At 45.5% G+C, this 25,654-nt stretch overlaps 1 protein-coding gene across 7 annotated transcripts; it reads left to right on the top strand.

Moving 5' to 3' along the window:
• Positions 1–206: 206 nt before the first annotated feature.
• On the top strand, positions 207–25,123 carry KBTBD8 (kelch repeat and BTB domain containing 8). 7 transcript variants are annotated; one of them, XM_078766499.1, is made up of 6 exons: positions 207–312; positions 6,467–6,580; positions 15,381–15,588; positions 19,081–20,204; positions 20,392–20,880; positions 24,342–25,123. In XM_078766499.1, the coding sequence occupies exons 3-5, from the start codon at positions 15,440–15,442 to the stop codon at positions 20,853–20,855; spliced, it is 1,737 nt and encodes a 578-aa protein (XP_078622625.1). In that variant the 5' UTR covers positions 207–312; positions 6,467–6,580; positions 15,381–15,439; the 3' UTR covers positions 20,856–20,880; positions 24,342–25,123. The 7 variants fall into 7 exon arrangements, with proteins under 7 accessions (XP_078622625.1, XP_078622623.1, XP_078622624.1 ...); XM_078766497.1 differs by having other exon boundaries at positions 252–312; positions 19,069–20,204; XM_078766498.1 differs by having other exon boundaries at positions 263–312; positions 6,470–6,580.
• The last annotated feature ends 531 nt before the right edge of the window (positions 25,124–25,654 follow it).

Below are 25,654 nucleotides of genomic sequence, written 5' to 3'. Positions count from 1 at the left end.
GTTTTTATTTTTCTATTCACTGAACCTAGCCATGGCGGTATAATCTACGTCAGGGAGCTGATAGCTCAATGACAAAAGTGCGCTGTTCTCTCCCCTACTTTGGCTTTCTTTAGATATGTTATTGTATTTATCGTAGTAAAGATAAACTTCACAATAATCATTTAATTCGTGGCGACGTAACGACATTAAAAGTTGAAAAGAAATCCGATCGCGAAAATGTTATTAATTTATTTATTTCTTATTTTTTTCCCGTTCTGCAGCCGGGTGAAAGTGCTTGGCTTAAGTGTGGACGCACATGGCACAGCCGCACAGGTACGTTCTATCTAGGTGCTTTAAAGAAACAACAACAACAAAAGCAATTCCTGAAGGAAATGTGTACGTGCTTAAGTGCAATTTAAATGATCCAACACGGATCATCTTTAAAGACAACGCGTTTACCGATATTGTTTGTGTAATGAATTTACCGTTGAATGTGTAATTAAATGATGATCTATTTTCCTGAGGTCTTGGTTATTTGGCCCTTCTTTGTATTGCGTTAACCCTACTGTACGTGATGGAGATGTAAAATGTGCCCCCCCTCTAACCTCCTCCTCCACCCCGCTTCCCGAAAATATTTTCTGAGGCAACAAAGATGATCACTTCGAATTTCACTTCATGGTGACGAGAAAATGAAACCTTTCCACCTCTCGGAGGACTCGATGGCTCAAAATGGTTTTGTATGGTCTTCAAGTAAATTTTTGTAAATCGTTCGGATTTTTCATCAATCATTCGATCAATGAATGAATGCACGGGATAGGAGGATGACATCATGTGGTGAATCCCAGTGTACACTTCCGTATTGGTTGATACATAGTTGTTTTTAACCAGGAAGGGATGCATGTTGAAAGTCAAGTGCAAGGTGAAGATTTCACTTTTCCACGATTTTTCCAGGTTATTTTAAAGGTTGTTACAGATATGGATTCCACCAGAGAAGTTGGGAGGTTGTTCCAATCCTCGATCACTCTAACTGAAGAAACTGCTGTTGATAAGTAGTCAGCTACACCTGGGCTTGAACACCTTCATGGGATGACGTCTGCTGGAGTTGCTAATTGCAGGAGTGAAGTGGTGGTGGGTATTGCAGTCCAGTCCTTTTATGATCTGGAAAACCTATATCGTATCACCTTGCAGGAGTCTGTAACGGAGAAGGTACCTATGAAGGTGTCTCAGTCTGTCTTAGTGGGGGAGATGATGCATGGTAGGGACTAATTTGGTCGCCATTCTATATACCTTCTCCAATTTATTCCTGTCTGCCACATACCTGGGATACCATACCAAGTCGCCATACTCCAAGATGGTCGGATCTGATACTTAAAATCAGTGGCAATGTAACTTCATCCAATGTTGTGAAGGTACGTGTTATTAGCCCAGGGATCTGCTTTGACTCGATGACTGCAGTGGAGGCTTTATGGAATGTTAAGTCCTTGTCGATTGTGATGCAGAGATGTTTTTGTTTGACGACATTTGAAAGCCCAATTCCATTCATGGTGTAACACTCCTTGACAGCAGCTTTGCCAAGATGAAGGGTCTTGCATTGATCTGTGTTGAAAGGAAGTTGCCATCGCTGATAACACTCCGCTACCTAGTCCAGGTCATCTGGATGGACAAAGAATCGTTAGTCATGTGCTCGACCGTATAGTTTAGTATCGTCGGTGTAGATCTGTACTTTGTTAGATCATTGATAAACAACAGGAAAAGAGTAGGCTTGAGCTTGCTACCTTGTGGGATTCCACTTCGTAGTTCTCCAGTCTGACTTTGGGTTGTTTACCATTACACGCTGTATTCTATCCCTCAAGAAAGATTTAATCCATTTCAGGAGAGGAGGACTCCAAAGGTATACGATTTCTTCACAAACCTTAGGTGGGTAACCGAATCAAAGGCTTTGCATGGTTTGTCGTTATGAGAATGGCGACTAATCTTGGTTTGATTCCAATCCGATTCCAATTTTCCAATTTATAGGCAAGTCAAATGCTTCATCGGTAGGGCATTCTAGCACGGTGTGCCATGTCTCGGATGGACGTTAAGCCTGATGACCTGTCTGCCAGCATGAGATAGTGCACAACATTGAATATCAAGATTGTTGATGCCCTGGTGTTGGGCTAGCGACTAGGGTGCCGGCTTAGGATCCTAGGATCCTGGGTTCGAATCCCGGTCGATCGCTGAATTAACGCCAGGGGGGTTGACTCAGCCTGTCATCCTTCCGAGGTCGGCTAATTGAGTAGCAGTTCACTGGTAATTCCCTGTTTGTCGTTAAAGGCGGCAAAAAGGGTTGGCTGCAGGAAGGGCATCCGGCCGTAAAACATTGCTTCAAAAAGGGGACCAAAAAACAACAACCACGGTTCCCGAAAAAGGCCAACCCCTGCTTTGCGGGGAAAAATGGCCTCTAAAGGTGGTTTTATTAAATATCAAGATTAAATATCATCATTGGGTCTTTGGCAAACGGTAGGGGAGTTAGTCAGCACTTTGAGCAAATTCCACAATCCCTACCCTGACTACTACTGGAAAGAGGGTATCAATTGGGAACGGGTTTACTTCCTGTAAGGTCAGTCTTGGAATGTAGTCGTTGATAGGCCAGAGGTGTCGGTTTCTGTCGCTGATGCTCTGGATGGATGGTATGTTATGTGGACTGGTGTTGTCATGTTGGTTCTTTGGTGTTCTTGGTTTCCTGGGGTTAGTGTTTTACATACTATGCATTTACGATATATCTTGAAAATGCCTTTCACTTCTGATTCACTGATATGTCACAAAACATACCGTGACATAGACTTCCACTCTCACACCTGACACAAAGTAGTAACTATCTTGTATACTCACAAAACACCGGAACAAACGTGTCGCCAGTCTGGGTCATCATTTGAGGACTTTTCTATGGCTTAATTTGCCATTTCAGCCCTTTTTATTAATATGACTCTGCCAGGGTGGGCCAGTAGAGATATATACATGTTCAGTGCCCTCCATAAGTATTGGAACAGCGAAGTCAAATTTGTTATTATTGTTCTATACTCAAGAAAGTTGGATTTGAGATCAAAATATGAATATGAGGCAAGAGTACAGAAGGTCATATTTTATTTATTGATATTTATATGTAGATATGTTTTACCATTGTGGAACAATAGCACTTTTTATGTTCAGTCCCTCTATTTTAGGTAAGTGTAAGTAATGGAACAGATTATCTTAAAGTAAAGTAAACTAGTATAATAGTATTTGGTGACATATCCCTTGCATGCAATAACTACATCGAGCATGTGACCCATCGACATCACCAAACTCTTGGTATCTTCATTTGAGATGCTTTACCAAGTCTTCACTGCGGCCATTTTCAGTTGTTGTTTGTTTGGGGGGTTTCTGACTTTGGTCTCCTCTTCAGGAAGTGAAATGCTGCTCCATTGGATTTAAATCAGGAGATTGACTTGGCCTGTCTGAAACCTACCTTTTCCCCTGATGAACTTCTTGGTTGTGTTTTCAGTGTGTTTTTGGGTCATTGTCTTACTGCATGGTGAATCGCCGCCACATGAGTTTGGAGGCATTTTCTTGGACATAGGCAGACAAATTGTTTCTGTACACTTCCGCATTTAATCTGCTGCCATAATTAGTTACGTCATCAATAAAGATGAGTGAGCCAGTTCCAGAGGCAGACATGCAAGCCCAAGCCATGACATGACCTCCAACATGTTTTTCACACATGAGGTTTTGGATCACATGCAGTTCCTTCCTTTCTCCACACTTTCAACTGTCCATCACCTTGGCAAAGGTTTATCTTGGTCTCATCTGTCCATTAAATTTTGTTCCAGAACTACTGGCTCACCTCTGTACTGCCTGGCAAATTCTAATCTGGCTTTTCTATTTTTGGTGCTGATAAGTTTTCATCTTGCAGTGTAGCCTTTGTAATTCTTCTGTCAAGGTCTCTACATATGGTAGATTGTGATACTTTCACCCCTTCACTGTGGAGGTTGTTCATGATGTCACTGACAGTTGTTTTAGGGTTTTTATTCACAGCTCTGATGATTATTTTGTCAGCATCTGCAGTTGGTTTCCTTGGTTGATCTGTCCGTTGTCTATTGCTAAGGACACTAGTGGTTTCTTTATTTTTCAAGTTGTATTTGCTCCAAATTATTGTACTTGTTATACCCAATTTTTGCGCTATGGTTCTAATTGAATTATTCTGTTCTTTCAGCTGCCAAATTACTTGCTTTCTTTCATAGACAATTCTCTGGTCTTCATATGGAGTTATGCTACTGACTCCAAAGTCAGATTCCCATGGTGAAAGCAATGGTTAAAACCAGGACTAGACATTCACAGCTCTTTTATGTGGGAACAATTAATGCAACAAGAAACACCTGTCAGTCATTTGTTCCAATGCTTGTGCTTACCTAAAATGGGGGACTGAACATATAAAAGTGCTATTGTTCTGCAGTGGTAAAACATAGAAATACAAAGAAATAAAAGCTGGCTTTCTGTACTCTTGCCTCATATTCATCTTTTTCTCATCTCCAAATTTCTTGAGTATATAGCAATAATAACAAATTTTACTTTACTGTTCCAATACGTATGGAGGGCTTTGTATATTGTTACGGATCGCGGATTAGATGTTATTTACCGAGCGGTGGTATTGCCGCGACCTAACAGTTCCCCCGATTCTTCCCCAACTCACCCGATTCCACCCGAACGTTGGCCAAATCGCGCTACGCTAAATCAATGATTGGAAAGGACACAACGACTGGGATAAATGAAACGACGCCAGGGGTACAGTTCTCAGGACCTCCGGAGGAGGGTATAATTAGTGGTGGAGAAAAGGGGGGTAGATTACAAGGTAGAGTGAGGTAAAGACACAGAAGAGATAGGCACTTAAATACAATCTTATTTTATCCCAGACAGACCACAGACAAACGGGACAAGGCTGACTTACACAGGGATTGATGGCAGGAAGGGACAGGTAGTCGATAGCACAAGGTGCACCTTGGCTCGGGGACAGTATCAAGCACGGTCCAAGAGATGCAGGGAGGCCTCACAGCGCTCGGAGGTGGCGTCTTTCTTTCTCCAAGCTCAGCGCGCATCTGACGTCACCTCCCTCTTCCTGCGCATGCTCAGCGGGGAGTGACACGCCCTCGGCTGGTTGGCTCCGCCCCAGATGGGACCGGTCCGCCGCTCCCATTGGGTGCGGGGGTTACCGGGCTCCGCCCTTGACGAGGAGCTGACAGGGAGCCCCTATGTGGTAACCCCGTCGAGCACATGTTCGATGGCGGCTCGCTGGGAAGGCCTCATGCCCTCCCAACACCCCCTACCAACCAAGCCGGAGTGAGGACGCGCACTCCCTGTGCACGCCGCCGCCGTGCTGTTGTTGTTGTTGTTGTTGCTGAACCGTGAGGAAGAGCTGCGGGGAGGTATTGGGAGGTCCTAAACTTCCTAACGGTGCCATACAATCACATTCTGGTGCAACGAAGGGTCAGAATTAATGGAAACGAGTCCTTAACTGACATAGACTAAGAATAACTAGCAAGATGTCCTATAGTTGTCTACGTGAGATGCGGTGGACCTGGATGCGACATTTAATGGGGGGAAATAGGGGGAGGTCGGGTCTACAGAGTGTTGTTTACAGAAAATGGGACTAGGGAATGGGGGATTGGGGATAGTTGGGAAGTATTGAGGAAATAGGGGAATATTTACAAGCGGATATGGATGGATGCAAATCCCATATCCGCAACAATATGTAAATACCCAGGCCAACCAGAAAACCAAAGAATCAAGAAGACAACCCTAATACACACAAAATACCCCTCCTCCTCCCCCTCTGGTTCACCCTAACTAGCTGCTGATACTACTATAGGGTGTTGCAAAATAAATGATACTTTTTCCCCCCAGATTGTATTGACCACATGTCCGCGATTTTTTAATTCAAATTTCGCGTGCGTCATCATGACGTGTCACGCACGTTGCCTGCGTGTTGTCTCCGTCATATTTTCGACTAAAGTTCGTGTCTGCCTGTGTGTTGTCTCCATCATATTTGCGACTAATGTTCATGTCTTTGCTGAAATCTTTTAAAAGTCGACTTCAAATGGTTTCTGAAGCTAATGGTGGACATATTGACGCGTATTAAACGTGAGTTTTTAATTTTTGAATGAAATAAAGCCTTTGGTTGGATTTTCATCCGATTGAAACTTCATTTCATCTTTGGGGAAAAAAGTATTCTTTATTTAGAGTTAACCATACAGGAAGTAGGCATATACCTAATTTATGTCCACAAACCAAACAAAAAGTAAACAATCCCTCCAAATTTACTCCATGTTCACAGTTCCATAAACAAACCTACTCATTCACATTCACATAAGCACACATTTCCATCTGAAAAAGCTGTCATCCATTAGCATAGGCATGCTTGTTTGTACACCCCAGGGTAAACTGCACCATCACCTGTTCTGGTTTTGTGCTCCAGCAGAACACTTTGCTCTTTGACCGTGGCTTGGAGCTGTGGACAGACTTGCAGTTGCGTCACGAGTTTGCTCCACCTTCATACATCGTGCTAGACAACATGACGGATGCTGACGAGGTGCTTGCCAAACAGCCAGAGTTTGAATTGTTTAAAGGCAATGACTCAGGAATAATGTTTTTGCTTTCTTGCCATGATCATATTAGATAGCAACTGGTTGTGTTATAACTTATAACGAACGATATATCTGTTGCAATATGTTTTTTTAAGTGTCTGAACATACTTAGCAAAAAACACAGCGAATACAATGTACATGGAGAATTTTCCCCTGTACATGAAGAATGGTGCAAGTGGTTTAACCACTGACCGCTGCCTGAGGGAGTGCATGTACATACACCTTTTTTTGCTCCCAGAAGGAAGTAGTGGGTGTTATTATTACGAGGGGAAGATGCGTCCGTCCGTCCATTACGAGAAGAAGAAGAAGCAGGAATTTGAGCCTTATTGTAGCGGTTCCTGCTGTCGTAGAATAATAAAAATGGTACCATTGGATAGCTAATAATCGGTTTCCTTGGTTGGAAAGCTAATTATCGATTTACTTGTAACAAAACTTTGTGTCCCTTTAATTACAACCTGGATGTCTGTTTTAAAATGTTTTTATACATTCATACTTCTCGAAGGTATGTAAAAATATATAAAAGTACATTAAAAAGGGTGGAAAAAAACAAACAAAAAGAAAAGAAACTAGAACGGCACTCAGTAGAGAGCATACCTCCGCCAGGTGAACAGTTTACGTTTTGTATCCTACAGTAGACCAGAAAATCAAAATACAGGATCACATTTGATCAAAATCATCCGGCACAACCTTTTGAGATATTCTGCTATATGTTGGTTTTAGCCCTATCACTCAATGGTGAAGAATCACTTAAAGAATTAAAGAATTCTCATATCTGAATCCATATTCAGATCTTCACCAAAATCTAATCATTTCATCCTTGTCACATATGCTACCTCTCTGTCACGTTTCGTCCAAATCCGTCCGCAACTTTTTGAGATATCCTGCTCACAAACAAACAGACAGGGGTGCAAACATAACCTCCATCCACCTTTGGTGGCGGAGGTTAAAAGGGAGTACACAAACGACCACAGCCACGAAGGCAGCAGCAACAGCAATAATTAGGTGTTGTAAAATGTCCTTTTTTCACATGTTTCAGTATGTATGTATGAACCTTGTAGAATCGAAAGTGGCTTGGCATGCACGTCTGTCTGTATGTATGTATTGTTACGAATTTGGTAGAGCAAAATGTAGAGCAGAGTAGATCTGAGTAGGTAACATGCTTCGAGATGTCGCGATAAGGAACACTTCCTGTAATAAGTCCATGTTTCGGCGTTTTGTCGGTTAAGGTGTATAATTGTGAATCTACCAGGAGATTCGTGTGTTAGTGTAGGGGTTAATCAGTAGAGCCCTTGTATGTCTCACCTAGTAGTCAAACCTTTGTCCATTATGGCACTGCAGACCACATAAACATTAGTTAGGACCTTTTAGTCCATCAGGTAGACACCCATATTTTGATGATCGGTACCAGTCAGGGTGGCCATGGTTGAATGGTACCATTTGAAAGCCACGTTATTCTAGAGTTATATTATGTCTGGTAGCAATTTCAAATCAGCAGCGTTCAGAATACAATCATCAGATAAAGAGACCCCTGTCGGTAAGAAAATTGTCCCAAAATGTGTCCCAGAAATTGCAGGATTTAATGTTTAATCTATACTTCTAAACAAACTATACCTAGATCTCAAAAGGATTGGGTTTTTTAAATCAAATAATGTTCATTTAAATGTATCATATTTACAAGTATCATTATAGTCTTGATCATTTTCATTATTATTATTATTATTAGGCATTTACGATGCATGACAACACATGCATCGTTCCCTTTTACCATGTTTATCCACTTAATTATGCTATGGGTATAGTAATCACCATGATTATCAATAAACATATCCAAAGTTTATTTCAATCAAATTAATAAGTATTTATGTTGATCATTATCACCTTTATACTTTTGTAACATGTATAACCAGTAACATACATACACATTTACAATTACAGCTATAAACTGAAGAAATACTTTATTTTGGCTAATTTTAATGTTTATTATCATATTCCTGATTATTATACCATCAATTTTGATAGGGTCAAATGTTAATTTGTTTATCATTATTCAATCTTTACTTCTTAATACCATTGGCAATATTAAAATTCAAAGTCCTCAGTATCACTCTCTTCATCCATCTGTTGGACATTATCATCATCATCATCATCATCTTGTGGCTGGTTGTCACAGGTCTGCAGTCTACACAGCTCTGAACACTTCAGACTATTTGCCAAACAAGTGCACTGTGGAAGTTTGCATGACCTGGAACAGTTGCAAGCTAACAATTCCAGTACAGTGTTGGGTGCAGGTGCTCGATCCAGCCAGTCAATCCTCAGTTCTTCTTTACCGTCTTGGAGTTGAACTTTCCATCCTCGGTCCTTTGGTGATGGTATGGTTGGTTGTGCAACAAGACTCCTCTGCCAAATAGCTGTCTGGTAGTTGGCTCTGAGGATATGCTTGTGAAGGGCATCTGCACAAGGGGGAAGCTGATGTGGTTCGATTGTACCCTTTTTGGTGCTGAACAAGTTATAACGAAGGTCATCTACTTTTTTTGTACTTGTTTTTGAAGAATATATTTGACATGTAAATAATTCTAGTTCCTGAACCAGTTGTTCTGGTATGTCCCACTCTTGACCTAATGCAACAAATGCTTGCTGAAAAGCTTCAAATTTCTTTACCATCTTCAAGGATGTGATCTTTCCTCGACCAGCTAGAGTGCTCACACTGTCACATCCTGTGAAGGCATGCATGCCTAATAAGGATTTACTGACAGACTCGCCCAGTGATGATGCAACCTTTGTGACATATACATAGTGTATTCTTGCCTGGGTTCCACATTTGAGATGAATTGTTGCTCCGATATCAGTACTGAAGGAAAAGCTAAAAGAAACACATCTGTATCATCAGCTACAAGTACAATGGTGTCGAACCCTGCATTTGCCGCATGAGCAGAGTGTAGAATCAGGCGGGTACCTGAAAACCTGATTTTCTGAAAGTGATGTTTCATGACATCGTCATAGGCCACAAACATATACGTTTTTTAACATGAAAGCTGTGGATTTGACACTGCTACCAGAGATTTTTGTTATAGGTGAGGGAAATGCTTTCAAATGACACCAATGAACCTAGGCCTCCTTTTTGGTACCGATGGACCCCTCTACCTGACGGACTATTTAGTACAACACTAAATGACTCCTTGCCCCCTGACATGACTTAGGAAGAAATCAGGCTAGAACACTGCCACAATTGGCCGCCACCATTTACACCTCCGAGAGGCCTACCCACCTCGCCTAGCACGTGCTATAACCCAAGGAATAATGGATGGGAGTGAGTGGCGCAGTGGGCGTGCCCCTGGACGAGCCGGCGAGCCGGGGGGAGGCTCTTATTGGCTGAGGAGTGCGCCAATGCTGACGTCATCGCCAGAGATATTACCGAGGGCCGGACGCCATTTTCGGCAGTTCAGTTGAGTTGAGTAGAGAGTTCACCAGAGTGGAGAGTTGAGCACGTTGAGTGAGGTCTGAGTCAAGAGTTCGTGTGCACCCGAGTCGAGTTGAGATCCTGAGTTCAGCACGAGGAGAGAGAGCCCGAGTTGCGTTGGCAGTTCGCAGAGTTGGCAGTTGAGCCATAGGGAGTTGTTTTGAGCAGCCCGGTCGAGTCGTTCAGAGATCCCGACCCAAGTTGGGCTGAGGTGGAGCTCGCTGACCTGCTGTCGACCTCGTGGTGTTCGGTGCTTGGTGCATGGTGCTCGGTGCTGAGAGGCCTTGTGGGACTTGGAGCGAGGGACCTCGTGGTGTGCGATCGGGCCGGATGGAGCGGTGTTGGACGGCAGCCACCAAGACGACAAAGACAAGATAAGGCCGCATCCGCGTACATTTTGACACAAAAGACGTGTTTCTTTGTAAATTCATATTCCCCTGTTTTGTATTTGAGGTCTGGTGTGCAGGATCCCGATTAGGATATTTATTATCGGCGCGCATTTTCTTGTCCTGCCGTTTTCATTTGAATAAACCCTTATATTATTTTTGTACATATATCTGAACGCAGTTTACCGGGTGTTTGATTTTAATAGATAAGGCTGTGGGGCTCTCGCCGTTCCTCTCCATTCCGCGCGCTTAAGGGTTTTAGGTGTCGATTTTGGAATCCGCTATTGAGCTTCCGCCTCGGAGTTAAAGCCTTCGTAATCGGCATCCGCAACTCTGGTGTTAATCGGAGTTGCGTGACAGTATGTATGTATGTATGTATGTATGTATGTATGTATGTATGTATGTATGTATGTATTGTTATGAATTTTGGGGTAGTGGTATATAGATCAAGGTAGGACTGGTAGGTGCTTTGATTGTTGTGATAGGGAATCTCGATGTAATAAGTTCTGTTTAGGGCGGTTTGTTTGGATTAAGTGTATCTTTGTGATCATACAAGGATGATCGTTGTGTTAGGTAGGGTAGGGATTATGTTAATTCCCCCATGTGTCAAACCTGTGATCATACATGTGTCCCATATGGCAACGCACCATAGACATTAGTTAGGCCCATTAGCGCACACACGAATTAATCCCCCTCCGCCACAATAACAATGGAACTGACCAGAAGAACAGTCAGGAAGCGGCCGCGCATTGCGCACCATGGTGATGTAACATCGAGCAGGCAGGCAATGGACACGCTCAGAGGGGCAGCAATTGGTCAAGGAAAAGGGCGAGTAAGAAGCAGGTCGCCGATTGGCAGAGTAAGGAAGAGCTCGTGATTGGTCAAGGGAGGGGCAAGAAGCTTCCCTGGTATTGGGGGAAGGAAGGTGGAAGGAAGCGACAAACTAATTGGCCACCGACGGATGGCATGAGAGAAAAGTGACGCGGCCATTGGTGGAGGGTTGAGACTGTGATGTTGGCCGGTGGGGATTGGTACAGAGGACCGGTGACGTCATGGGGCGGCCGATAAAAGGACGAGGAGACCGACATTTTGCTCCTTCTGCTCTCTCGGTTTTTGGACTGCTCTCTTGCCTTCTGCTTGCCCCGGACTCTTCCTCTTCTCTTCTCTTCCCTTCCTCTTCTCTTCCCTTCTTGTGTTGGACCTATCCCCGTTTTGGACCCTTGCTTGTTGGACGTTGGAGAGACGTAGGAGCGCTGACGATCTTTCTACCCTGCATTCACGCACGGGACCTCACGAGCGATCGCGCGGGGACGCGAGGCCTGCCGCTCTGCAGCGTACGCGGGCCTAGCAACGCGCGAACAAGGACGCATCAAGGCCTACTTCCCGCCAACACCGAAGCCGCGTCGGACGACTGAGCTCGGAGCTTGATGATCCCTGACACACTGCAGACAGAGATAAGCCGCAGAAAACACAAACACAACGGTTCTTTTAATTTATCCTCCCTATTGTCTGTTGTTGAAATTTGTGTGTTGGAGCGCTCAGTAGGGGTTTTAGATATCGTCGCGTTCTTTGTTCTTGGGGTCCGGCAATAAAGCCGTGTTATTTTTGTACATAAAATCCGCCTCGGTTTGAGTTACTTTTTGCAGGGAGAAGACGCCTGTGCGGGGCCCGTACAGGTGAGTCGGCATTCTTCATTCCTTCTTGCGTATCATCCGCCATCAATTGAAGTGAACGCCTTCATTAACTCTCGTTTCCATCCGTGGCTTACTCTCGGTGTTAACTGAGAGCCAGCCACACGACAGTATGTATGTATGTATATATGTATGAACCTTGTAGAATTGAAAGTGGCTTGGCATGTATGTATGTATATATTGTCACGTTCATGGCCAATGAAAACCGGCCTCAGACGGATAGCCGATCGGTTAACTCAGAGGCAGCAGTTCGAAACTTGGCGAATCTTTTTGGTGCCCGCGGGGGACCGAAAAGAGCTGAGGTCTTACCTTTACAGACTGCTGCCACAGGGTCTAATCCGAAACCCACAGAACAAAGAAACGTGACACAAGAAAACATTGCACAATAAATGAATTTAATGGAAATAAAGCATGGAAATAAAATGGATGTAAGGTAAAACTATAAATCCTACGGTGAGGGTCCGCAACACAGACACAAAAACAGACAGGGGGAAAGATTAAAGGAAAATAAAAAGAAAATCCCCCCTTTTACTTGGCACTCAGCTCTGGTCTCGACGAGCCCTTTGGTGGGGTCGATCGCCGAGAGGACCGCGCGTCGAAGCGCCTGAACAATTGACCTTTTGATTGATTCGTTTTATTGATTGATTAATTGACCTTTATAAATAACACGCACCTTCACAACCTTGGATGAAGTTACATTGCCACTGCTGTTCAAGTATCGGGTCCTGCGGTGACTTGGAGTACAGTGACTTGGCATGGTATCCCAGGTATGTAGCAGACAGGAATAAATTGCAGAGGGTATAGAGAATGGCGATCAAATTAGTCCCTACCATACATCATCTCCCCCAGTAAGAGAGACTGAGACACCTGAATATGTACCCTCTCCATTAGACTCCTGCAAGGTGACATGGTATAGGTTTTCCAGATCATAAAAGGACTGGACTGCATTACCCCCCACCACTTCACTCCTGCAATTAGCAACTCCAGCAGACGTCATCCCATGAAGGTGTTCAAGCCCAGGTGTAGCTGGCTACTTATCAGCAGCAGTTTCTTCAGTTAGAGTGATCGAGGATTGGAACAACCTCCCAACTTCCCTGGTGGAATCCATATCTGTACCACAGGTCCTAAAATCCTGCTCTGCCTCTCTATCTCACCCTCTCTCTGTTCTCTTCACCCTCTCTTTTGCTCAAGGTCATCTGCCATCAGCTTGGAAATCAGCCAACATTACCACTTTACACAAAAAAGGTCCTCAATGCCAAACAGGAAATTAGAGCCGTCTCCCTTGACATATCACGTGCCTTCAATATGGTCTGGCACCCCACCCCACTCTGCTCACCAAATTCTCCTCCTATGGGATCCATGGAAATCTTCACACATGGCTTGCAAACTTCCTCTCTGGTCGTAGTCAACGTGTGGCCCTGAATGGGTTTCTCTCATCTCCCCTTCCTGTTCAGGCTGGAGTTCCCCAAGGCAGTGTTCTGGGCCCTGTGCTTTTCTGGTCTTCATCAATGATCTCTCTGACTCTTGAAAATCCTCTCTATCTCTTTGCTGATGACTCCACTCTCTGCCGCTCCATTCCTCATCCCTCAGATTGGCAGTCTGCAGCCTCTTCTTTCTCTGCAGACCTGGACAAAATCACAGACTGGGCAAACAAGTGGAACATGTCTTTCAATCCTGACAAATCTCACACTCTTACTATGTCTCTCCGAAAAGACCGACTGGACAACCCTCCCATCTACTTTCTGAACAATCCTCTCCAAGAAGTTCTGTCACTCAATCTTTTGGGTCTCACTATCTGCCATGATCTTTGCTGGGAAAACCACATTTCCAAGCTGGCCTACAAAGCAAGTCGCTGACTGGGCATCCTCCGTCAAGCGAGGTCCTTCCTTGGCACACATGAGCACCTCACCACATACAAGGCTTTCATCCACAGCTCAATGGAATACTGCTCTCCCCTCTGGACTGGTGCTCCTGCCTCACACCTAGCTCGTCTTCACGCTGTTGAAACCAAAGCTTTCAGAATCATTGAAATCTCCCGCGATGAAGCCATCTCCGAGGGCCTTTCACTCACTCACCGCAGGCAGGTAGGTGGTCTTTCTGTCTTCTACCGATCCAGCCTAGCTCCCCCAGCTCTATATGTGCTATGTCTCCCAAATATTTCTCCAGGTCACACAAGATCTGCCAGTAACCCTCTTCTGGTGAAATTTGCAAAATCAAGACTCTGCTTACCTTCATTCCTCTTTTCTCCCGCCTCTGGAACAAACTCCCTCACTCTCTTCAATCCCACTCCTCCCTCCAGGTCTTTAAAACAGCTGTTTACCACCATCTCTTATCTTTCCCCATCCAAAACCTTGATATCTTCTACCCGTGTTAATTCACCCCAAATCCACTTTGTTTTTTGAAATACCGACTTTTTTCTTTCTTGGAAGTTCCAGCAGTGTCCATGTGTTTTGATACTTTCCCACCACCCCCCCCCCCCCCGCCTTCCCATGCCTCCTCCCCCCCAAGCCCTCTCCCTCCCACAGATCTCCCGATGTCCCTGCTCTCTGCTGTTGTACTTGTGTGCTTCCCTCTCTCTCCCCATCTTGTCTCCCGCTCCCTTTTTTGTATGCTTTGTGTGTCTGTTCGTTGTTTTTTTTTGTGATTGATGTTAACTCTTACATGAGCCACGATCTTGTATACCCCAAAAACCCCCCCCAAAAAACCTTTAAAGTAACCTGGACAAATCGTGGAAAAGTGAAATCTTCGCCTTGCACTGACTTTCAACATGCATCCCTTCCTGGTTAAAAACAACTATGTACCAACCAATTCAAACCAACCAATACAGAAGTGTAGATTGGGATTCACCACAGGATATCTTGCTCCTATCCTGTACATTCATGATGATAATGATGATGATGAGGAAGTTCTACGTGGCAAATGCATCCACGCATTTCAATGGTTAAAATGCTCAAAAACTGATCCAAGGAACAGACACATCGGCAACACATTTAAAGTAAAGTGAACTTGGAACTGAGTTATCATGAAACATTGTTTTATTGGTAAGTTTTCAAGTTGATGATAACCTCATAAGCCTTTACAACTCTTTGGCATAACTCTTAACCAGCATCGTAGGAGTTATTTCTTTTTGCTCTAAAGTACTGGTTGTTGCCAATAAAGTGCAAACCTCTCTACTTGCCCCTCATTCCATCCCACCTCTAACTCCAAACAGGGTTTAAATCCAGAGCTTTGCCATCTTGGGAATCTGTGAGGCAACTGCTGCCTGTGGGTATGGACCCTCAGCATGCGTGCCAGCTGCTTGCAGAGCTCAAGAACATGTTGGACGCACAACTCCTCACAGACATTGCCGTGCGAGTCGAGACTGGGAGAATCTTTCTCTGCCATCGCAATGTTCTTGCTTCGATCTCTCCCTACTTCAAGTGAGAATGGATTGATGATTATTGAACCTATTACGTGACCTTAGATAAATTGTGACATGGGAGGAACATGTTTGTTATCACGAAAGTATTTCACTCTTGTGGATTCCAAGCATACTTGATTAACGACATTTGGTGTGTTCTTTGCTAATCTCTCCAAGAGCCGATGACATTGCATCTCCAGTAGGGTTCTTGAAGTTCTTGGAATTTATTATGAAAGTAGTTCTTTTTTAATCTGTCATCTAATTTTTCATTAGTAGAGGTTATGTTTTCACCCTTTGTCTGTCTGTTTGTCTGTGAACAGAATATCTCAAAAAGTTGCACATGGATAAAGACAAAATCTGGTGGACAGGTTGGGTGTGTGAAGAGGACAAATTAATTAGATTTCGGTGAGGATCTGAATCCGTATCCGGATAATATAAATTTTATGATTCTTTACCATTGAGAGATAGTGCCAAAAACTACATACAATATAGTATAGCACGATATCTCAAAAAGTTATGGACTGATCAGGAGAAAGGGTAAGTGGGGATCAAGAGGAGGGGTAAGTGGGGATCAGGAGAAGGGGTGATTGGGGAGCAGGAGGAGGGATGAGTGGGTGGAGCAGGAAGAGGGGGTGAGCGAGGGGAGCAGGAAGAGGGGGTGAGCGAGGGGAGCAGGAAGAGGGGGTGAGCGAGGGGAGCGGGAAGAGAGGCGAGCGAGTGGAGCGGGAAGAGAGGCGAGCGAGTGGAGCGGGAAGAGAGGCGAGCGAGTGGAGCGGGAAGAGAGGCGAGCGAGTGGAGCGGGAAGAGAGGCGAGCGAGTGGAGCGGGAAGAGAGGCGAGCGAGTGGAGCGGGAAGAGAGGCGAGCGAGTGGAGCGGGAAGAGAGGCGAGCGAGTGGAGCGGGAAGAGAGGCGAGCGAGTGGAGCGGGAAGAGAGGCGAGCGAGTGGAGCGGGAAGAGAGGCGAGCGAGTGGAGCGGGAAGAGAGGCGAGCGAGTGGAGCGGGAAGAGAGGCGAGCGAGTGGAGCGGGAAGAGAGGGGAGCGAGGAGAGCGGGAGGACGGGGAGAGGGAGCGGGAGGACGGGGAGAGGGAGCGGGAGGACGGGGAGAGGGAGCGGGAGGACGGGGGAGAGGGATCGGGAGGACGGGGGAGAGGGATCGGGAGGACGGGGGAGAGGGAGGACGGGGAGAGGGATCGGGAGGACGGGGAGAGGGGTCGGGAGGACGGGGAGAGGGGTCGGGAGGACGGGGAGAGGGGTCGGGAGGACGGGGGAGAGGGAGGACGGGGGAGAGGGAGGACGGGGAGAGGGGTCGGGAGGACGGGGAGAGGGGTCGGGAGGACGGGGAGAGGGGTCGGGAGGACGGGGAGAGGGGTCGGGAGGACGGGGAGAGGGGTCGGGAGGACGGGGAGAGGGGTCGGGAGGACGGGGAGAGGGGCCGGGAGGACGGGGAGAGGGGCCGGGAGGACGGGGAGAGGGGCCGGGAGGACGGGGAGAGGGGCCGGGAGGACGGGGAGAGGGGCCGGGAGGACGGGGAGAGGGGCCGGGAGGACTGGGATAGGGGCCGGGAGGACGGGGATAGGGGCCGGGAGGACGGGGATAGGGGCCGGGAGGACGGGGATAGGGGCCGGGAGGACGGGGCGATGGAGCCGGGAGGACGGTGAGAGGGAGCAGGAGGGGACGGTGAGAGGGAGCAGGAGGGGACGGTGAGAGGGAGCAGGAGGGGACGGTGAGAGGGAGCAGGAGGGGACGGTGAGAGGGAGCAGGAGGGGACGGTGAGAGGGAGCAGGAGGGGACGGTGAGAGGGAGCAGGAGGGGACGGTGAGAGGGAGCAGGAGGGGACGGTGAGAGGGAGCAGGAGGGGACGGTGAGAGGGAGCAGGAGGGGACGGTGAGAGGGAGCAGGAGGGGACGGTGAGAGGGAGCAGGAGGGGACGGTGAGAGGGAGCAGGAGGGGACGGTGAGAGGGAGCAGGAGGGGACGGTGAGAGGGAGCAGGAGGGGACGGTGAGAGGGAGCAGGAGGGGACGGTGAGAGGGAGCAGGAGGGGACGGTGAGAGGGAGCAGGAGGGGACGGTGAGAGGGAGCAGGAGGGGACGGTGAGAGGGAGCAGGAGGGGACGGTGAGAGGGAGCAGGAGGGGACGGTGAGAGGGAGCAGGAGGGGACGGTGAGAGGGAGCAGGAGGGGACGGTGAGAGGGAGCAGGAGGGGACGGTGAGAGGGAGCAGGAGGGGACGGTGAGAGGGAGCAGGATGACGAGGTGGCAGAGCAGGAGGAGGGAGCAGGGGTGTTCCTATAAGCTTGTAGAGCGCTCGTCAAGTGGCTTAAGCACCCAAGCAAGCGCTCCAACGAAACGGTTAAGGAAACGGCTGGCTTGGCAAGCGATTCATACTTATGAAGATCAGGAATTCAATGATTAGCGCTTGGAGTTCACTTGTCTTGTTGCCTTACTCATTGTAATCCTCCCATAATGTTAATTGTATTTTAATTCGATCTTTAATTTGATTTATTTTCCCTTCCTAACGCTGGAGATTTCCCCCACAGAGTACCCAGGCGCAGCTGCAGCAGCCTTCACAGAGATCCCGCTGTTTAATTATTTTAGTTGCACTCAGTTACACTTTGGGCACATTCCGTAATATTTTCTTCACTCAATATAATTGTTGGAACAGTAGAAAAAGTTAAGTTTAATGCTCTGGCAACATGGAGAAAGAGGAAGGACAGCCTAGCTTAAAGCATAGTTATAAGATACCTTAAAGGCTTGGTTATAAGAATCGGTGATTTCTTAACATTTACAGATTTAACTCCAGATTTTGGAAATTATGTCGTCCTGGAACTCCGATCTTCAAACCCGAACCCACATTTCGATTATATACTTTAATTAGTCCGTGAGAGTAGATTGTGTTTCCAAGGCAAGGCACATTTGAATAGGCTGAAACAAAATGGTGGCCTAAGAACCCAATGGTGTGACAGAGGACTGACCAAGATGGGGCACCGTCGTTTTGGTAAGGCTTATTTGTTTATTTTTTTGTGATGAGCATCCCATAAATTATCTTCAAAAAAGGTGTTTTAACACCCAAACACCCAGTTTTCATTCATGCACTCCCCTGGAGGTCACTTCATGTGCATGCAAAGTTTTGGCCCGCTAGGTTTTATGGTTATGGAGGAGACACACCAGCACGCACACCACAAATGAACTACAACTGGAGGCATTCTGGGGTTCGGTAACTATCCTGAAAAGAGCCCTTGGAACAAAACTCTGAAAAAGTTGAACAGCTTAGTCCATGAACCGTGATCCCTCACCGAAGCGGAGGTGGATACTTTGGGTTTGGATACTCCTGAAACCCGCAAACGGAGATAACAACCAACGACATACACATACACATACACATACACACACAAACAAACAAACTGACTAACATGTATTGTCTTTTATTATTGTAGATATCTGTTAATTTAGTTGTCGGGTTTCCTGGTTTACCTAGTGATTATGGTGCCTATTCTGTGAGCCGTGGTCGCAGGTCCATGTTCACGAATGGCCTAAGGGAAAGCTGCCAGCAGGAAGTGCAGCTCTGTGGGGTTGAGGAGGAAGCCATGCAGCTGGTGCTGGACTTTGCATACACCTCACGAGCGGAGCTTACAACCGAGAATGTGCAGGCTGTGTTTACTGCTGCAAGCCTTTTTCAAGTGGAGCAGCTGTTAGCGCAAGCTGCACACTTCATGGCTGCACACATAGACCCTCAAAATGCTGTTGGTGTGTTTGTGTTCGCGGACGCACACCATCACGCAGAGTTGCGTGCAACTACGTTGGAGTTCATCTTGAGGCGCTTTGCGGCAGTTGCCAGTGAGGCAGAGCTGCTGACACTGAGGAAAGTACAGCTTGTGGAAATTCTGGCAAGTGATGACCTTAACGTCGAGAAAGAAGAACTTGTTTATGAGAGCATCACGGCCTGGCTGCAGCATGATCGACCAGCACGAGAGGGTGAGCTGGAGGAAATTATGACAAGCTGCCTTCGCCTGTCACTCTTGGAAAAAAGTTATATCCAGTCACTTCCTGAAGGCTCCATTCCCAATGTTGAATTTGTGGAAGGAATTGGTGATGTTGACACTGGCAGTGAGATCCATCAAAGCAAACCCAGGCTGGGTATGATGGCCACTGAAATGGTGATTTGCTTCCAAGCGGCACACAAACACACGGGAAAAAAGCGTACACTTGTGTGCCTAGAACCCATCTCTGGTGAGATGTTCCGCCTTTGCAAGTTGCCTGGGGACTTGCGCGATGTGGGCATTGCTGTGACACCGGAAAATGAAATCTACGTGGCTGGAGGCTATCGACCTGGTGCCAGCGAAGCATCGGTAGATCACCGGGCAGAAAGCGAGTGCTGGCAATATGACCACAGTAGCAATCAGTGGCAGCCGCGTGCTGCCCTTCTGTGCGCCCGCATCAGCAGCCAGCTGGTGCACTGTGCGGGCTCTCTATATGCACTTGGCGGACATGTGTACGAGGGTGATGGGCGCAATGCGCTGAAGTCTGTGGAACAGTATGATGGGGGCGAGGGGAGCTGGCAGGCAGTGGCACCGATGCCTTTACCGTTGGAATTCCACAGTGCTGTTGCCTATAAGAATAAGATCTATGTGCTTGAGGGTGAGTCGATATTGATTGAGGTGAGGCTACACATGCATGATTCGATTGAACATCCATTTTGATCTCCCACTCCCACACCCTCCTCCCCCATTTCCAAAAAAACTATTTATTTTAGTATTTCTTCAAATTTATCTTTAAGCATGCTGCTGTTGGTAGGCTTTCATATCCTGTGCTTTCCTTGTGGCAGGGGAAGTGTTCTTGTCCTATTCACCAACTGGAGATACATGGAGTTTCCTCCCACCCATGTCCGCTCCACGCTTTCAAAGCGAGATGGCAGTGCTCGGCGACTGGCTGTACGTGGTTGGAGGCGTAATGATGGATGGTCAGCGTGTGTTGAATGTGGAACGATATTGCCCTGGGAGGCAGGTTTGGGAGTGTCGTCCTGCGCTGCCCCTGGATGTGACTAGTAACCCATACGTGCGTGTTGTGGTGCTGGCTGGGGAGCTGCACACATTCGCACGGCAGACACAACTACTCCAGGACGAGCTCGTGTTCCGCACGTACCGCAGACACTCGCTGTACCAGCACCATGAGGCCGATGGCACGTGGGTTGAGGTATACACGGTTCCTGATCGACTTTGGGACCTGGGTCGGAGCTTTGAGTGTGTGGTGGGCAAATTGTATCCGCACTGCTTGCACAAAGTGTTGTGAGACACTGCTTTCTTCAGTTTTGGAGGTATGTTGGCAGTTTAATAATTTGATCATATTTGGGATATGTTCAGGGTTGAGAAATACTTTCAGGAAATACCTTTTCATTTTTCTTTAAGACACTCTTAATTCATTTAGCTTTATTTAATCATTACTTCCTCTACCAAAGGTGGATGGAGGTTCTGTTTCCCCCCTGTTTGTTTGTTTGTCTGCATTTCTGTGACCAGAATATCTCACAAAGGTTACGGACGGATTCGGACGAAATTTTGTGGACAGGTTGGGTATATGACGAGGCCGAATTGACTATATTTTGGTGAAGATCTGAATCTGGATAGAAGAATTAAAAATTTAAAAAAGTGATTCTTCACTAAGTTAGACACAGGGTGTCTCATAAGCCGATAAACCTCTCTTCCCAAGCTGTAGATTGTGGAATATTTGATGAAAACGCACGTTTATGGCATCAAAATTGAGCTTGTGGATCAGAATAGAGATGGCGCTGCTAACCCTGCACATTTGGCCCTTTTAAAGAAAAAAAAGAATGGAAGACATAGTCGGCATGCTCAGTGAACTTGCAGGCATGGACCTCTTTCGCCTGGGAAATCAGCTGATGTGCGCATCATTTATTCCTTTTTTTTTATTTTATAAAGGGCCAAATGCATGGGTTAGGCAGCACCATCTCTTCTGGTCCGCACGCTAAATTTCGCCGCCAGAAACGTGTTTTCATCAAATATTCCGCGATCTACAGTTTGGCAAAATGGAGTTATCGACTTGTGGGACACCCTGTATATGTATCGCAAGATGTTTCAAAAAGTTGTGGACAAGTTGGACGGGTGACGAGAACAAGCCGCACAGATTTTAGTTCAGGTCTGAATCTAGATCCGGCCTATCAGTGGATACAAAATGTAAAGTGTTCAGCCTGGCGAAGGTATGTGCTCCATCGAGTGCCATTTCATGGAATTACATTTTCATTGGCAATGATTCGCTCACTACCTGATGGGTAACAATTGAACCTTCTATCTGACTCAAAGCAATTATGTTGATCACCTTCAATAATTGTGCTCACTACTTCAGTCATGAATTTTATTCCCAAATACTACTCTTTTCTCTGTTACGAGTAGTTCCCTGAAGAGGGTCCCAGTTTGTTCCGTCTTTGTCAAAGAGTCAATGTACACAAACAGTTAAACTTTTGTGTTGTCATCTTCAAAATAATATTATCTGGTCATTTTGGGTTCCAGAAAATGGATGAAATCGACAAGACGTTGAGGTATGCTAACTGACGAGAGGCTGTTTCAGGTGTTTACCGGCTCCAATGATGGGTTAATGCCTTAATAAACGTCTGCTTCTCCTCCGTTGCTTTTGCAACTTACTTTATTGTACGCTGCTCCTTTCATATTCCATCTCCAGCCGCTGCATGATGTCATCACCGGGCTCTGAAGGGGAGTACTCAGTTTTCACTCCGGTTGTTTGTTTGTCCGGGCAATATCTCAGCCATCCTTTGAGCTAGGAAGCTGAAATGTTGGCACAATAGTGAGCAAGTACTTTTGCAAAAACGGTAATTTTTGGTTTTTTGATTAATCAATTAATTGATTAGTTATTTAATTATTATCAATAAATTAAGTACTTATTTATTGCCTTTCTCTTCTGGACATTATCTCGGGCACCTTTTGAGCTAGGAAGCTGATGTTCGGACATGACAATGACCAAGTGATTTGGCTGTAAAGGCTATTTATGATTTATTGATTAATCAATTAATTGTTTAATTATTCGATTAATGACTGAAATAATTACTTTTTTTTAAATCACAGATTCGAATGAAACGGTGGTCGTTTATGTATTCTATTAGCCAATTGATTAATAATTTCATTATTTTCCATTATTATTTATTTATTTTCATGATTAATCACTTATTTATTTTCTTTCTCATCTGGGCAATATCTCGGGCACCTTTCGAGCTAGGAAGCTGATATTCGGACATGACAGTGACCAAGTGATGTGGCTATAAAGGATATTTTTGATTTGTTGATTATTCAATTAATCGATTTATTATTTATTGATTAATCAAATAATTATTTATTTTCGATTAATGACTTATTTAATTTTCAAAAATCTGCAACTTCGGATGAAACACTGGTGGTCGAGGTATGCTATTAGCCAATTGATGAAGAAATTATTTTACTATTAGTATTTATTGATTTTAATTACATAATTAATCAATCAATTATTGTACACCTCTCCCTCCCAATACCATCTTTATGTGCTGCGCTGGAGGATATTTATTTATTTGGCATGGGGGCGGTGTACTTTGAATGTATCTGTACTTGTTTTTCTCCTTGGTTACTCGTACTTAAATGTCCACTTCTCCTTGGTTGCCTTTGTAACTTCTGGTTCCCACAGCAGTTAGCATACGTCAACTAAGGTCCTGCTGATCTCATCCATTGTTCTACCTGTCCGCGGACGGAGATTGGCACGAGCCATCACCAGTAAGACTCGTTCTTCATTCTACCATAAAATGGTTTGCTTTGTTTTCTTAAGAATCCCCCTCCACTCCCCTACTTTGTTTAAAAAAAAAAAATTCCCATGAATAACGCGAGATAGTACCCATGTTTCTTTTTATAAGACTCGGTCACATTGCTTTTGGAAACGTTGACTGGGACCAACAAATGGTCATCTTTGCAAAGAATGTTTTCCTGGATTAAATGAGCAGATTTGGCCAGATTATAGTACTGTCGACGTAAATAAGCATGAATGACAAGGTAATTGAAACTGCTCGGTCCTGACCGTAACACTCACACTCGCATTTCGTCTTCCCACAAATCTAATGTACTGAGAGGAGCTCCACACCCTCCCCCCTACCCCCCCCCCCCCACTCCCACATTGGCTGACCCCACAGTGACAATGGCAGGGATAATAGGTAGCTCAAGAATAGCCAGGTGTGATTCAGTTATGATGTCTAAGTTGCACATGTCAAATTGTTTTGGGGTTGTATCGTATGAAATGGGACTTGTTTTTTTTTGTTTCTATAGTTGGGGAAAACAAACAAAGGTGCAGGGAAAGTATTTCCTTGGGCTTGGCGGGAATGTGGAGATGACATGGGCTTGATAGTCCGAGTGGCTTCTTCCTGTGTCTGGATTTTCTTGTGTATCTTTAAGGTGGGATTAATTGGAGCCATTAAACGTAGTAGGAGTAGTTTCTTTCGTTTGAGCTTTTAAAGACGTATGGAGAGAGGGGAGGACTTCTTCTTCAGTCAGCTTTTAGGCCTAGTTCAGATGACGCTTAACCTCAGCTTCCAGTCCCCTCGATCAAGCGTTGGTGTGTGCAGTTCCTCCGTCTCCTTCTTCAACATGCCGATGTAGTTGAGAGCTGGTCTGCCCCACTTCGGCCTTCCATGTTTCAGTGTCCAGAGTATAAGATTGGAAACGTGGCTCCGAAACGAATTGATTGCAGACTTTTTATGCGATGTCCACTTGCTATGTGACGTCTTTCCCACAGATCACTTCTGATGACTGCCTTAGTCCGTCCGAGGCATACTTTTCGAGTCGCTTGTGCTGCTCTTTGAAGCTGCAGATACTTGCAAGGCACTGTCACTTTGAGACTGAATTCCGCGTTGCGGCCGGTAGGACTTTGAACGCCGCGCTACAACTCTGTGTGTAATTTTGACACATTTCGGATTGTACCACGTGATTTGGTCTCGATAAATGAGTCGGGCCCGCCCATGATTGGCGGAATGGGTTTTGATGTCCTGCGGTCGCCTGGTTTTGCGCATCAATTTGCAGTACCTACTCTGTGTGGGTGAGGCCGACATTTTTGTGCACAACATTCATTGTACAAAGGTTGTTGTTACTTTATCGGTTGTTTTTTTTCCAGCTGCAGTATCCCACGATCGATTCCTTTTGGAACGTCGAACCAATGTCAAGGCAGAACCACTGACATAATGTTTAAAAAATGGCCTACGTTAATTTTTATGCAAAGCAAATGTCACGTGATTGGATATGCAAATGTGTGCTCGTGGAGTCCGTATGTACAAATTTTTTTTTTTTTTTTTGATATTCGGCTTACCTTTCAGCGAGGGAACATGGTCACCACCTTACCCCGATCCCCACCCCTAACCCACTCGAGGCCTCAGGTGAAATGCATTAGCAAACGACCATTGTCCCCTCACTTCTTAACACTTATGTTTGGATGTTTACATTTTTTTCTCTCATGTCATGTGGCCTTTATTAGTCACGTGACATAAAAGTAGGTGTAAAAAAAATAAATGGAGTCGGATTCTGTTTTGTTCATGCTTATCGTCCAGTTGCTGTTCTAACCGTTGGTCATTTGAAAAGTTGTTTTGCAACAGGTGTTTTGAGGTGATGGTCACCTTATTGACACGTGTTGACTATTTTTTAAGGTCCTGTGCAGAACTTTGAGCAACTGCATTCTTAGAAAATGTCATTTCCATTTTTCATCTTCACCTCTGGTTGGGCAAACTAAACTGGGGGCCCTCAAGTGAGATCCTCAAATATCCCTGAGGGTTGCAAGATACTTTAAAACAAAAGTGAAACATTAAAAAAAACATCCATTTTAATCTTTAAAATGTTTGATTTATTTGTACGACTGATGTAACACGCCTTGTGGTTCCACCAACGTGAATGGATGGTGCGTTCTGGGCTCCTTCGTAAACCAAATCTTGTCGATCAGAATCGGCTTGTGTTAACCAGTCAGATTAATTTATTTATTTAATTACTAATTGGTCGTGTCGTTGCTGTACCTGTACCTGTACCATATGTCTTGCGTATCTTATACGGCTTGTTACCTGTTTA

Source organism: Myxine glutinosa, chromosome 12 (genome assembly GCF_964187855.1).
Source record: "Myxine glutinosa chromosome 12, kmMyxGlut1.1, whole genome shotgun sequence".
Classification (NCBI taxonomy): domain Eukaryota; kingdom Metazoa; phylum Chordata; class Myxini; order Myxiniformes; family Myxinidae; genus Myxine; species Myxine glutinosa.
This window is presented reverse-complemented; position numbering and strand designations above follow the sequence as displayed.